The sequence below is a fragment of the Amblyomma americanum genome, chromosome 2 (assembly GCF_052857255.1).
Source record: "Amblyomma americanum isolate KBUSLIRL-KWMA chromosome 2, ASM5285725v1, whole genome shotgun sequence".
NCBI classification, from domain to species: domain Eukaryota; kingdom Metazoa; phylum Arthropoda; class Arachnida; order Ixodida; family Ixodidae; genus Amblyomma; species Amblyomma americanum.
Genome location: NC_135498.1, coordinates 77,040,117 through 77,056,016, shown reverse-complemented (window position 1 = coordinate 77,056,016; position 15,900 = coordinate 77,040,117). Strand labels below are relative to the sequence as shown.

Sequence of the window (15,900 nt, the reverse complement as noted above, 5' to 3'; positions counted from 1 at the left end):
AATGCGTTCAGTATTGCTAAATTGCTACTTGGATGGCAGGGACTGCAACGAAAGTGCAGGGAGAAAAGAAAAGAGGAAATGTGTGGCTTAAAGGCTGAATAACGCAATTGTGAGAAGGGCTGCTAATTACTGTCTATAATTTATACTGCTATTTTCAAAATAAATTGACTCTTATGGGTAACACTGACACGTTTCCTTTGCGCAGAACAATATCTCAAGCACGAGCAGATGTGTTCGATAAAGTTGCCGCGCGTGCGATCCTTAGCAGTTACTGTGCTGTTTAGGAGAACGCTGATGTTCACTGATAGTTATTTGTTTGAATAAAGGTCGCCTTTGCCATTTACCGGGACTAAGACTTCACTATACCTGGCGAGGTTTTCTTGTCCTGCTAATCGCGTGATATTCTCAGGCCCCAGGTGGTCTAAAGGGAATATAGAAGTCCGTCCACTGACCCCTGCTGCAGGGAATATGAACCGGCCCCGGCCTTATGCGTGCGCAGATTACCCGGTGTTTCGAAGGGGTAAGCATCGGTTCCCCAATAGAGAGTTTTAACACAGCGCAATCCGGCACCGTAATCCGCTTCCGAGGGAACTCAGGTGCGCCTCTTGAGGGTATCTGCGCATACGCAAATGGCGTTTTGAGGAACCAGTTCGCAGTAGACGATCGCTGATGACGCTATGCTAAATCTCTCTAATGATGGTAATGCTAAACCTCTGTAATGAACCTCTGACGAATGAGACCGAAAATTATTTTTATTCCATAATCCTTCAAAGCTTTATGAGTGTGGATGATTCAGTTCGCGCTCCATGAGCGCTGCTGTCGAGCGTACAATGACTTGGATTGGCTTGCATCGTTTTGTCAAAAATTATTCGGCAAATTATGCAAGACTGCCTGGGACTTCGTTCAGTTAGCGCGAGTAGCTGCAACAATGCTGTGTACAATACATCCCCCTCCTCCCCCCTCAATTCAGTAGGCGCCAAGGGAAATTTCTCTTCAGTCCCAGTGGCTTTTTAGTGGCTTTTAACTGTCGCCGGAGATCGAAAAGGCGCCGCCCCTGCCCGGGAAAAAAAATCTTTGTCTCTGTGACGTAAAGCTGGACAGTTGGCATTCGGCAGCTGTAGTAGTCCGGCCTCTCTGAAATGACGAAGGTTGGCACCGCTGGAGGCAAGGCTCACCTAGCCTCAAGCTAGCTCGATTAAAACTGACCTCTTCCTGACATGAACGGACACGACTGCACTTAAGGGGTCGCTAACCATAACTTGAAATCCGGGGCACAGACCTACATGCTCACAGTTCGAAGTAATAAATCCTAAAATGATCCCAACTTTGCTTTTCATGCATGGCTCCGTAGAGCGTTTCAGTGCGGGTAGTTTCATAACTCCGCGTTGATTTAAACGGAGCACACTAGATGGCTCCCGGAAGACGTCCTGAGCTCTATAGTAAACTCTCAATAGGTCCAGGACGCGCCTTCTGGCAGCCATTGAAAGCCATCTCTGCTCCTTGCGAGGCATTCAAAAGTTGTCGCGGATGATGGCCTCCAACGTTCCTCTCAGCCGCCACACATCACTTCATATGTCTTCAAGTGCCAGATGGTGAAATCAAATATCATCAGTGACGTCCCAAACAACATGCCGCTTCTATACGTTAGCAGAGGTAGGCTTCGTCATGCGAGCGAAATCAAGGAAAGCAGCACTAGCGTTGGCCTATTGCTCGTGGGTGTGTGTGTGTGTGTGGGGGGGGGGGGGGGGGGAGCTTTTTGGACAAAGGGACGTGTGAGAGGAAAGTGAAGTGTGCGTGAAACTCTCAGCTGCTGCTCCTTTCAGTCCTTAAAAATTAAGACCTATGCTCCATGACAAAAGTCCACAACGTCATTTCTACTCTTCCTTTGCGTTTACACGCTCTTTTCAAGCGAGATGGCTACGAATGCTTCTGCTGAAAATTGCTCTAGGGGCTCTTCATCTGCAGCACGCGCAGTTTCAAGTCTGCTGTGAGTTTATGAACTCTAGCCTCCTGAGGAAGTGGCACAAAAAGTTGTGAAGAAAAGTAAAAGACAGTTTGTTCAGTCCATCCACGTTATAAGCACGTGGAGTTTTTATTAATTTGCTTATAAATACAAGGCATGATGCTTTGTGAAGTTTAACTTGGCGTGACTGCGGGTGGCTCACACGACACCCATATCAACCATGCTTTGGCAGCCTCGAAGACAAGAGCACAACTCACGCACCGAAGTGGCACTCACGATGGCACTCCTTCGATTATACTTTACATTAAACCATATCGCTATTAAACAACCCACAACGACTCACGATTGTCATAATCTCAAATCGATTGTCATTCCACACATAGAATAGCATTGTGATGCTTCAGACACATAAACACTGTCTTCTACAGCCCTAGTCTCGTGTTGTTTTCATTTTTATTTACAGATCTTTTTTCGTGAATGTTTAATATTTTGAATTGTGTCATTAGGGCTATCTACCAATTTTGATTTCCTTTTCTCTAACGCAGTTGTTGTTGCTTTTTTCCGCTACCTTCTTTGGTAGCGAAGCCAAAAAACACTGGCAAACAGGTAAGGCAGGCCAGGTATTATAAATGCAAATGCGCTGTCACGACGCTGCCGCAGTAAATTTGTTACCAGCGCAGCAAAGCATGTCATGCACCTAGCTGTTAGTGCGTCGACATAAGAGCGTTTAACACAAAGCGATGTGAGAGCATAAGCGAAAAGCCACTGTGAAACGACACAACGAAAAATGCACGCAGAGGGCACGAGCACGGAATGCAGATGTGCATGAAATATTATAGTGGGAATACCAAAGAAATAGACATGAAAAAGGGTGGTGCTGCCTGAAACCCATATCAACGTTTCATCAACAGGACTCGGCACACAGGCCTTTTTGCTGAAACGTTGTCACAACACTGATGCCGCCAATAGTCTTGTTAATTTATAGTTCTCACACAAAGTTACTGCTCTCAGCCGATCACAACGATATAGAAAAATATCTTTCTCTTGCAAAAGCACAACAGGATTATGTACGAGTTATATGTTTTAGACCTTGTGGACATCGAAGACATCGAATAATGTAAAATAAGAAAAGTTCCCGAATCCCGCTTGGGATAAGCTTAATTAAAAAAAACTGTTGCATAACTAACGATGCTACAATACAGAATTTCATCCAGACTGGCTTCTTTCTTTACCCGCAATGCAAAAAGTAAAAGGACAAAGTGTGCAAACAATTTGAAGGAATCAGTAAGTACAAGCCAATTTTACTAACTGATAAATGTAATGCTGGCTTAATTTTTCCTTCTTAAATTCTTATCGAGCTATCTAAATCGTGGATAGAGAAAGACCACGAATTTTCGCAATACCTCACATTTGACAGCCAGGAATTTCTTCGTATGTAGTCGTCGTGTTGTACATACTGTATCCATCATTTCACGCTGCAGTTGAACAAATGACGCCATTGTCACTGACTTCCGGATTTCGTGCCTTGTCCGCTTGTAGTCTGTGAATTGTTTTGCGTCAAATAATACGGAAAATGTCAGCCTTAACTGGTCCACGATTTTCAATCAGAACGCCTAGAAAGTAAAAGACGATGGCGACACGGCTGGAACAGAGACGAAATTTAAAGGAAAAAAAAAACTGAGCTCTATAGGCGAAGCAGAAAACCTCACTGGCATGATGGAGAAAGCTGTATCTGGGATGCTGCAGCCGCTATCAAGTTCTACTCAAGTGGGCGCTGAATGTGGACAAGTGCTCTTCTCACCTTAACTCAAGTGCAGAGGAGCTGTCATTTGGGCTAGACAAGCTCGAGACTTTTTGCGGACCACTTACAATGGGCCTAAGCCGGCAGGACAGACAGAGCAGAGCCTGGCGTTTTCACAACAAATATAAGGCTATCCAGCAAAGCTTCAGTCGTAACCGATACGTTTCTCTACGCAAGCGAGTGTATAGTCCCGCAGCGCAACTGGCGTTTCGTAACAGCCACAAATTCGTTACAGCGAGGCCCTGCCACCGGCACAGCAGCAGCGGCGATCAACGGTGCCTCGCCCTGAGCGCGGGCAGCGGGTGCAGCACGAAGCGAGCAGGGGGAGGCGGCGGGGTAGCGAGCAGGCAAGACAGAGTAACAGCGGGGTTTATGCACCACGGCTTTATCCACCTATGCGGCCCGATGTAGGGGAAGATGGCGGCCTCGGACAGGCGGCCCAGCGCCTCGACGACGCCCATCTTGTCGGGCGCGTCGCCCTGAAGCGCCTGGTCGCCCGCCGCCGACGTCCAGCCGTCGGGGCGCCAGCCGGTCCCCTGGTGCTGTCGCAGCAGGGGCGCCATGGCGGCCGCGGGCAGCAGCCTGGCACGGCTGCCAGCCATGAGCATCCGCGAGGCGGGCTGCAGGGGCGAGGCGGCCGGGCCGAGCTTTTTGTTGTAGTGGAACCGGGGAAGCCGTCCGCTGCGAGCCAGGGCCGCCAGGTTGCGCTTGCTGGCCAGCAGACCCGGCTGCTGCGGGCCGGCGACGCCCAGGTCCGCACCGCCGTCTTCGTCGCCTCCCGACGTCTCGACGCCGCTGGCCGCGTACTCAAGCTCTTCGTCCGCCCAGGACGTGCCTCCCTGCGCCCGAGGATGGGGAAGAGTGAGCTCTTGAGCGGTGGCCGCCCTTCACACGTTCCCTACAACTGTGTTGCTCATAGTCAATGCATCGACTACAATCGACGTACTGACCATTCTCACAGTAATGACGACAATGCCCTTCATCTTCGTACTCTCCTGATTTCTGCTTTTTTTTTTTGCTACGCCCTCTCGGAGTAGCAGGCCTGAGACGTGCTACTCCAACCAACCTCTCCACCCTTCTACACATTATAGATTTCTCTCTATGCCTCATATTAATTCACTACCAAATTACTCTGAACGACTTCGATCTATTGGCACCGGCTAAAAACCCGTCGGCCATCATCAGCTATTACCAGCCGTCAATGTACTGACCATGGTCACCACATTGACCGTCGTCCCTTTTAAGGCCACTGACTCATTTAAGGCCACTGGCCGAAAAAAAAAACCGCCTTTTGTCAAGCATTGGTCATTCTGAAACATATTGACCGTCATTAGAATGTTGGCCATAATCAGCATATTGGACTGTCCATGATGACCATCGACCTGTAGATCGTTGTCAACATTTCTATTGTGACCATGCACAGTCTGCTTAACCCTGTGTAGAGAGATCGGGCAGTGCACACCACTGAATAAGAACTTGAAGCAGAGAGCAACCGATAGTTCTCGTGTTAAGTGACAGTTACCGCCTGGTTTATAATTCTACACAAACGTTGCCTCAAAAACTTCGCAGCTGCGATGAAGTGTCGCTTTGTTTCGACGGTAATGCGCTGTTCGATTGCCCCACACAACGTTGACGCAGACTGCAGTGATCCAGCAACAACGTACTGATCAACGATGATCTGTGAAGTAAACAAAATGCGGTGGCGCTGCTGGGTAAGTGTAACAAATGGTAAGCGGCCCATACTAATTCATGTAAACAGAAATTTAGATGTAGTTTTCTGACTTCATAGGGCGCCTATGAGGTCGCCTCTTCGTTGAGAAAAGCCCAGTACGTTTTAGAACAAAGTGCGAAAACATAAGAAATTATCTAAAAGTCGATGTATTTTTAAAATAACAAAATGTGTGCGCGGCGAAGAGGGGGGAAGGGGTACTAGGGGGAGAGCGGTCCATAGGAACAGACGTCACAAAACATTTCAAAGTAAATTTCTTTTCAAAGTGCAGCTATGATTGCGCTTGTATTTCAACAAGTGGCGAATACTTTGAAGAAAAGCATGTAAAAGTATGCAGCGATATTTCGAAGCTGGTACTTTCGTAAAACGTCACTATAAGTACGTGATGTGTTGCCGGACATAATCTTCACAGCGTATGGGCACTCAGTCAGCTGGGCGCTTCTCCGAATCGGACAAGCGTCAGACATGTTTCCGCGGGCGCTACGCAGCGTCTCTAATACAGTCGTTCATACTAGATGCCTCTACATGTAAGTCAGTTCTATCACTGCATAGTAAGTGAACCGCTCACTGCAGCAGATGATGTAGCTGCCGAAACCACCAGTCGCATAAGGCGTTCGTGTTCGTGACCCTATGGTATTCGTGACCCTATGGTTTTGAACATAATCTTGTATTACGGTGATTGGCCACAATCCGTATACTATTATCTATATTGAAACGCTTTTGTAGCGATAGCTACACTACGCCACCTCTTCGACCCTTCAGCGTGGCACCACTTGAGCTCCGTGGCGGCGCCGTGGGTTGATCACGTGGTGTGGAGCAGCTGCTGCTGCCGGAGGCGCGGCGCGCAACAGCTGCAAGAGCTGTGCGCATGCGCCGTGTCAAGTGGGACGAAGATGAAGAAAGAACGCCCAGCGAAACGGAGCGGCGAAAGCCTGACTTTGCAATTCGACTGAGCTAGTTCCACTCAGCCAGATGTAGCTATCGCGTCACTCCAGGTTTAACCACAGCTAAACCACAGCAATTTTTACTTAATTAACGCATCAATGGTCGCGTACCATATTCAGCGCATTGTACATCAACGGCCGCCAACAACTCGCTGACCATAATTTATTGGCCATCAACTTAGTCTGGTTGAGGGCTGTACGAAGTTTCAGTTCAGAGACACGATAATTCCTATCTACAGGCATTGTGACACAAGGTGACACAGAAAATTGAATTGCGGCACAAATTCAGGTGTGCGGTCCTTTGAAAGAGCTTGCGCGTGAGGCTGATAATGGCGCTGGTTGACAATAGAAGTCCCCTTTTTGCATGCAGCACTTTGCGTTCCGGCATTCACTTTCCCTAATCTCCGGCAGAACAATTATGCACTCCAGGTAACAACGCCGCTGTTGTTCGAGGCTACGAAGATCCAAATCTCAGAGCAATGTCACGTACACTTTGCAAATAATGATCACAGCGGATGCAGTAGCTGGTAAACTCAACTGATGTCCAGCATTAAGAGCAGTAGTTGTAGGCGTTGTTTTGGATTGCATCGGTCAAAGTGCTACTGTAGGATCGTTTCCTTTACTGGCATTTTCAGCAAGTTTTTACTTACTCTCCTGCGGTCACCGACTTAAACAAGAGTCGTCAAGTAGTCACGATATGCAAAAATGTTCACTATAAGCAAAGTGACATAAAAAAGTAATCAGTAATCAGTGCACTATATGCTACCTGCGGAGGTTTATTTATGTAGCGGTTGTATTTCCATCGCATTTATATGAAGAACGTACACCCAGACGAGCTGAGAGAGCTTTCATGGGCCCCTGATATTTTACAAAAAGGGAGCGGCACCCGGGGGTCTCATGATCCTCGAAACGTAGGCCACGACAAGAATCCCGAGTTTTTTGTGTGTGAGAAAGAGAGCCATGGCATCGATGTGGATTGTCTCCATCTTTACTCCAACTTTGAGCACTGAATCTACTCTTACTTTGTGATTTCCCGAGTTGACATGTAGGAAATGGGAAGTCAAGTGTTTTCAATACTCAGCTCACGGTTGCCCATACCGTGTGCGGTGTGATACCGAGGTCAATGAACGATGAATTATGCTGCACCTCGAAGCAAGGGGGGAATGAGAATCTTCATTTACACGCTTCAAATATGCCATAAACACAGACGTGCGACGGAGGTTGTAAATTAGCCGTAAAAAAGAAAAAAAACACAGGAAATATAGAAAGCTGCAGACACTCCGGGCTTTGCTGTACGGAGCTTCTCCTGTTTTACGTTCGATAAGTAATAAAGAAGTTCCGTCTTTACCGCGAGCCGGTCCTCGTTGAGGAGGTATAAGCACGTTACCCCACCTCCACTCGTAAAAGATGCTTCGCCAGCAAACGAGTGGATGCTGCGGTGAAAGCCACGCGGGCAGGAAATGGATTCATCTTGCTGCCGTTCGCACTTTGCTGCCCTCTTTTTTTCTTTTATTTCATATTCCTCATTTCCGATAGCTCGTTCTCCCCCGTGTCTCACTAAAACCTTGCACCGTCCTGGCCCTTCTATAGCTTGCGCCAACCAACCGGGGACCCGGTTCATAAACGTGTTCTTAGCCGAGAGCACGCTTTGTGATTGGCAGGCGCTCTCGAGCGTGGCGGCCTATCGCAACAGTGAAAGAAGTAATACTCGAAACGCCGACCAATCACAAACTATTCTTAAGCGGGAACATTCCTGTAGATTCCGCTGCTGAATAGCCGATACAAGCCACAGCGTCCAGAACGTTGCACGCTTTTTTTTAAAAAACAGAACGCGGTTGAGCCATCTGCTTCTTTCAGACCCTTATTCCGTTCCTCACTTGGCCTGCGTCATTTTCGGTCCCGCTCGTATCAGCGACTTCAATTCCGTGGTGAGGACTGTGCCTTCTCGCGGTCACGGATCATTTACAGCTTTGCGACGCATTTGCGGTATTCTGTACCGAGGAGATATAATAACCCCGCGCAGAAGTCCGGACACAGCTAATACTGGAAGGTTTGGTAACGTCCGTGGTTCTGCCTTAAAAAGAAAACAGCAATAAATCGGTGTCACTCAGTGGATATAGAACGCTAACGAAATCGGGAGCTAAGCAATATCTTCCTACATCTCTCCTCCCACCCCTTCTCCCTTTGCAACATACCGCTCGCAGTCAGAAAGGGACGTCTTTCAAACGTTGAAGACGGTGCTGCGCTTGCAATTGATTCCGTCGCGATCACTGGCATGACTATTATACATTCCTGCTCTCTCGTTCGCTCACTTATCGACTGCCACTATTGTACAAAAAAGAATTACACTTGACTTCAAGACAGAATAATCGTAGGAAGAAAAAATGGTTTTCGAAGAAAGAGGGTTCTGTGCCTTACACAGGAGGGGACGCTAACCATTCCGAGTAGTGTGGTGCATTTGAAAAGACGGAGCGACGCAGAACACCGATCAAGGACGAACCAGCCTTTGGTGTGCTTTGGTTCTCATTACTCGGAATCGGGAGTAATGAGGACGCATTGCCCGACTGTACGCGAACTGCAAAAGCAATCGTTCGGGTGATGCAAGTTTCGCGAGAAATTGGAAGCTTCGCCGGCGTTTTCGCGTACAGATCAACTTGATCAGCATTTGAAACGCACTCGGTCAAAACCAACTGACGTCACACACCGAGTTATCGCATGCAAATTTGCAGCCCCATTGAGTACAAGGACCATAGACAACAATTAGGCAGTGGCAAAAGTGCTGACATTTAGCTGGGACTTTGTTGCTAAAGAAACTCGCACTTCGCATAGGCTCGATGAAAAATATTAACAAAGAGAGGTGGAACTAAGAAAATGAAAAAAAGTGATATAAAGGCCAACTACGACAAAACACGTTCGAAGGATAATGGCCGACGTTCATTCGGAATCGGCAAGTGAGAACTGAAATTTTCTTAAAAAACCACCCTGCTTCTTTCAAAAGTAAGAACAGAAACGGATAGATTCACATAGGCTTCTGACAAGCGATAATTTGGAAGCCACTACTGCACGATATCCTGTCTTATTCTCAGCAAGCTGGACTGAGCCACAGATTTACGTACTCATTTACCCGCTAGTGTGCAAGTTAAGCAAACTCTTGCGAAATCGATGTTTTTCTGTTGCTGTCTCTACGTCTTCTAATTCGCCCATTCACTTCCCGCTTTCCTGCCATTCGCTTGCTGGCTTCGTTCCTAGATAGAAATGCTCAGCAGTGCATATTTTAAAGTTCACAAGGACAGCTCTGGAGTAGACAATGGTGGAACGAGGCTGAAGAACCACTCGGGGAAACCATTCTTTCGAGCCCACGGAATGGCACGAAACTAAAGGAGGTTGGGAGGGGGGGGAGGGGGGGGGGTGAGACAAAGGAGGAACGGCGCTTAATAAAACCTCTGTAGAGTTCGCGGTACCGCAGCTCGTCGGTAGCAAAGCGTTTCTTGTTCGGCAAAAAATTTGTTCAAGAACGCCCCATTGTGTGACATAACGTCACCACCTCATTCCCCCCTTGTTTCGCATGAAGCAGGGAAAGAGAATATATCCTTTTTGGTGTCCATTTCTTCACGTGTGCCTCCGTTTTTTTAAAGACTAGTGCAGTCTGCGTTGAAGTGAGAAAATTCGTGGCTTAAGCTACATGCTTAGGCTCTGCAGATGGACAGGGCTTTTCTTAGTGTACTGCATCGGTGAACTCTGTGAACTTTACCTTTCTTGATCAGCCTCGCGCAACTTGAATGTCAATATAATGTCAGCATGCTAATAAATGGAGTGCTTTGATTTCCTCCTAAACTCTGAGGGGACGTTAAGACCAAACTGCAATGATAGATATATTGACGCGTTGTAATGACTACGAGGAGCGCGATGACATCACCCGGAACGCTATACTATGAACGGCTGCTTCACAATTTTGATATGCAAATTGGTTTGTGAGGAAAGAAAATGGCGCAGTAACTGTCTCACATCACTATGGACACCTCAACCGCGTCTTAAGAGAAGAGGTAGAGTCTGGGAAGGCATACAATTGAAAGAGCATATGTCGTCGGTTTGAATCGAAGTCACGTGTTAGCGTCCAACTTGATTAGCCAATGTAAGCTATATGCAACGAGAAATCGTATGACGCCGCTCGGAACGCTGTATGAAAAACAGTTGCGTCACAGTTTTGGTACCAATGATTGTCTGTCGGAAAACTGGCGCCTCAGAAATGCAGTACTCAAGAGCGGCTTCGCCCCAGGAAACAGTTTGGCGCCGATCGCCACTGTATAGCATGCGTAATCACGCCGATTGGGTACGAAATCTTGAGCCGAATATCTAGACCACGGGCCTCTTACACGAGTAATAACGAAATTTAATATTCTTTAGAAGCCCTCCTAGCTCTAAGTTTCCAGGAAAAAAAAGCACCGTGAATGCAATTACTAAGAAGTCTATAAATTGGTCTTACATAATTAAGAATTTGACGGCGAGATAGTTGTCACCTCGCTTTGTGCTAGGTTGATTGCATAACCATTGCGCAAAAACTGTTTCGCTCTACTGTTATTCATTTGTTCTCAAAAACTCCCTGTACAGCTCATTTTCACCGCTTCTCCGAATATTACCCCTTCTGATGACAAGCTGTGAACTAAGAACGAGACGTGCCTGATGCCGACGGACTTTGACGGCCCTGTAATTAAACTGTCCACAATAGCATCGTCCTCTGCGCGTTGACGTCACGCCATGCAGAGGCTCAATGCAACTCCGCGGATTCGCTCTAGCGCATGACATTACACGCACCCGAAGAGAGCCTGCGCGGAGTTAGTCTGTGGTAGTAGAGCCGCGACCGCTAAGGCCGCCTCTTCGGAACGGAATAGCCTCGCGAACATTAATAGCCCGGCTCGCGTTCCACGCTGACGACGAAACCGTTATTCAAACTGTCCCCCCAAGATATCGCCGCCCGTTTCCTTTTCCGCATTGCCGCTTCTTGCGTCGCGTAGAGCCACCATTAAGCATCCCGCAACCGGAGACGCCGCGACCGCGTATGCGTAAGCTGCGCCGTTAAGACGAACGGTGTGGGCGGCGTGCACAGCGTCTCACTTCAGGCGCGGCGGCCGCAAATGGCGCCGGAATTTCCTTTCCATTTCGGCAGAAATGTCTCGCGAACGTACACGGTGTAGCCCTGCTTCCTTCTCGTGTTTGCGTAGCTTTTAAACTTGGCAGTTAAGATAGACACAGGAGAAATAGGAATAATTGACAAAACCACCAGTGCTTGCCTTTTTCGTTACCTGCATTTCCTGGCTCAGGGCTGTACGCCGCGAGGAAAAGCGATTGCCGCAGCCCTGTTGTGTCGCGTAGTATCGTGTCGTGTCGTGCCTTGCCGTGTTGTGTCGTGTTGTTCGTTATAATTTAGCATTAAGCTAGGCCTAATTAACTGTGTTAGTCACACGTGGATAAGCAAGTGAATTCGAATAAATTTTCAGCGCGGTAGTCAAAACGCATAAGCTTATTATCTCGCCAATGCACCTTACGTGCCCGCTAGGACACAGGACAAAAAGATGCACATTAATGAAAAACATAAAATTCAGAACTAAACAAACATTGAAAAAAAATAAAGAGGGTAGAACCGGTACAGTGTTTGCGAAAAGAAACCAGGCGAGAGTTTGTTTCTCAGTCGTATATTAAAGCTATTATGCCAGCCCTCAAACTATAAATTTCTCTGTGGTAAGGAAAACCCTTGTCCTCACCTTCCGAGAACTTTTTGATCTTCAGGGAAGCCGTACACTCCTCTACTATTCGAATGAGAAGGAGACCATGCAGCCTGGTTACTTTTGGGAAAGGCTGTACATTCCTATAATACACAAGAAAGAATAGAGCTTGTCATGCAATCCCAGACACAAGCATGAATACAGTATTTGCACGCTTAAAATTTTGAATTTTTTTTTGCATGAATGCAGTCTTGCCACAGGGCCAGATTGTCAAACTGGACCATATTTGATGCCCCTAGCTTGTACGGATGAGTCGAAAAGCACTGAATTTTGATCACAACAATTGTGTTCTACAGTACTTGCAACAGTGATATGTGAATTACGTGCACTGTGCGCGAGAGTGGAAACGTACTGCCTGGTTTCCTTACTTTGGACATAAAATTATCAAGTGTAATAGATCGTCATTCCTTCTGCCTCGCTATTAGGTGCGCCCGCAGTGGATTGTCTGTGACAGAATGAGTGGCTTTTTTCTCTGCCTATTAGCTCAACCTTATCGAACGTCTAGTGTAAGACAGCCCATATTAGCATTCTCAGTTATACAATAGGTTTAAGCCAATAAGAATATCTCGCATATTGCGGAATTACTGCTTTGATCCTGAATAAAAAGTTAACTGTTTGGTGGGGTTACCTGATCGCGAGACGTGAAGCGTGTCAGTAAGAGGTAAAACGGCCCATTTGTTCGGCACAAATGCGTTCTTTTCGATGCAATTTGGCGCTCAGAACTAGATTATAACTTCAGTAGAGTTAGTTCTTGGGCTAGTTGGTATTGTTGATTGAAGTTCATAGTTCTTCAGCGCAACGGCACGTTTTTAGCCAAGGAAAAGAAGACAGAAGACAGAAAAGAAGAAGGACGAACAAGGACGAACACAGATTATAACTGAAGCTATCCAAGATAACATAATTTTTAAAAATGAAATACTTCCCTTCACTCACTAGGTTAGGCATGTATGGCGCCTTGGGTTACAAATATGTAAGTGATAAGTTGCGGCTCACAAGATTTTTCCGAATGGTTGCACCACTTCCTTTGGCACTCTTTAAGCTCGATGAAGAACAGAGTCAGGTGGTGGTGGTTTTTTGGGTTGTGATCATTATGCGGATACCTCGGCTAAGCTGAAAGGTAAAATCTTCGCTGTTTCCCTGGCGAGTGAAACCTAAAGGTGCCTGGAAATGGCAGCCGGAGCATCAGTTACTGAAACAAAACCCTGCACTTCAGTATGCACCCGTTCACACAGTGAACCATGCACACTTCTGAAATATCTTCAAGGGTTAAGCAAAAAGTGATTCGCAGTGAAAAAAAAAAAACGGCTGTGGTTTAGCTCTGGACAAACCTGGAGTGACGCGATAACTATATCTGGTCGAGTGGAACTCGCTCAGTCGAATCGCAAAGTCAGTCTTTCGCCACTCCGTCTCGCTGGGCGTTCCTTCTTCATCTTCGTCCCACTTGAAACGGCGCATGCGCGCAGCTGTTGCGCGCCGCGCCGCCGGCAGCAGCAGCTGCTCCGCACCGCGTGACCAACCACGTGACCAACGACCACACCACGTGATCAATCCACGTGACCAACGGCGCCTCCACGGAGCTCGAGTGGTGCCACGCTGAAAGGTCGAAAAGGTGGTGTAGTGTAGCTATCGCTACAAAAAAGGGAATAAAACAAAACACCGAGTTATATTAATGGTTGCCGTTATCTCTGGAAGTAATCGGGCGGCCAGAAGTTCTGAATTTTATATATTGCTCTTGGAAGCAGAGGAACCAGACCTTCGTTCGAACTCGGTTTCTTTTTATTCACCGACCGTAAGAACACTATCATCATCATCAACCTGGCTACGTCTAATGCAGATCAAAGGCCTCTCATATCTCTCAAATTCTCTGCACAGCACTTATCCCCTTTATCCATCTGACATACTCGGAATCATCGCATTCACTCACTAACACCATGTTTTCCGAAAACTGACTGTATTTGTTTTTTCTGCGAACAGTATCCGATCGGAATCATGCTATGGCGTTGTTTTAGTTTAGTAACACTTGTCACTCTTTTATGCATATTCCTCTTGATTTTGTTCTGCATATTTCTGAAATACTTAACAATACATGCCTGTCCTGCTTGGACCGTGACAAGGGTCTGCGGTATGTACTAAATAAAATAAATAAATAAACTAACACTGTCCTGTGCTGCCAGCAGCGGCCACCTTATCCCTGCATCCTTCTTAATCTCATCCGCCCACCTTACTTCTTGCCGCCTGCTGCTACGCTTGCCTTCTCTTGGAATACACTCCGTTGTACTCTGGTTATCCCTCCTTCGAATTACATGCTCCGCCCGAGCCCCTTTCTTCTTGATTTCAACTACGATGCCATTAACGCGCGTTTATTCCCTGACCCACTCTGCTGCCTTCCTGTCTCTTAACACTAATTTTATTTTTATTTCTTTTCCTCTTACCCATTTTACTGATTGCCTTTGAACGGTACATGTGTCATTTTCCTTTCCACAGCTCGCTGCGTTGTCCTCAATATAAGCTGAACCCTTTTCGTTAGCCTATAGATGCGCTTAAAAGATGACCATTTCCTATTCTAATCTTATTCCTGTCTTTCTTTGAAATAAATTTTGGACTGTACAAGAACGCGGCACACCTCGTGCGTTGCAGTAGCAGAAGGCGCTAGGCAATCGAGGGATGAAGTTAAGAACTCAGCTCTCATAGAGTAAGCGCAGGTACCAGTAGCTCAAAATCCGTGAGAGAGGCCTTTGCCTTGCAGTGTGACGGATGAAATGAAGATGGGGAGGATGCGACGGCAGCGAATTTGCTTGTCGGTGGCTAATGAATCCAAGGATGCCCGCATTTTTATTTCTTACTTTTTGCCCACATCCCAGCAGCCCATTAGACCTCGAAGATGGGGCGTACGAATGGTACAAATTCTGAACGGAATTGAACGCAAACAATGTAGCTTTCCTACCGAATCGACTGCGTTTTGAAAAGAGAGAAAAAAAAATCAGACATCGGGCATTTAGCAAATAATGTTTTAATTGTGGGCACTGCTTTAATAAACACGCGTCACCCACGGACTGCTGGTACACGTGGTTTCGCGCGCTCCTCAGACGCACGGTTCCGGTTTGGCGAATGTACAGGATCAGAATTTTTTGCTCCGCAGCGCCGATGAGAAAAGCATTTTACAAAATCTTGGAACTCATATGGCTATTGCTATGGCGTACGACAAATATCTAATTACAATGATGCGCTTTACGGCGATGGTTAAAATGGTTATTAGATTTCTATTAACAAGGTTCCCAGTCGACACGTCTTAGCTGTTCTTTTTGATGACCGTTAGTGACAATATATGCCGACGTAAATGTACTTTCAAATAAAAATTTTTTTCTTCAACTTCAGGTGTAAGTTTTGCATCTTAAATAACGGCTAATTCCCAACCTCCTAAGTTTCTCGAATAGGATATTTATTGGCAACCAACGTCACTGTCATCATTTAGTCTAGCTGTGATGTCGCTGAAAGACACAGTTGACGCAGGCACCTACGTAGTAAAAGGAAGGTAAACGATTAAATAGGCAAATATTGTCGGTAAGCTTAAAGGTCTCCTACGTTGCGCAAGCTAGAACCATACAGTGACGTGAAGCGGTGGCACTATACCACACCCACGTACGTTGCAAATGCTAACCTTCTCCGCAGCGACGTTTCTCGAC

At 46.8% G+C, this 15,900-nt stretch overlaps 1 protein-coding gene across 2 annotated transcripts in view; it reads right to left on the bottom strand.

Moving 5' to 3' along the window:
* The window catches only part of Nplp1 (Neuropeptide-like precursor 1), a 138,096-nt gene that overhangs the window by 15,565 nt on the left and 106,631 nt on the right, over window positions 1–15,900 (bottom strand). Inside the window, exon 2 of one of the 2 annotated variants that reach the window (XM_077654673.1) lies at window positions 4,143–4,603. In XM_077654673.1, the coding sequence (XP_077510799.1) occupies window positions 4,143–4,603 (461 nt within the window). The remainder of the gene's footprint in view (window positions 1–4,142; window positions 4,604–15,900) is intronic. The other variant, XM_077654674.1, reaches the window with a different exon arrangement.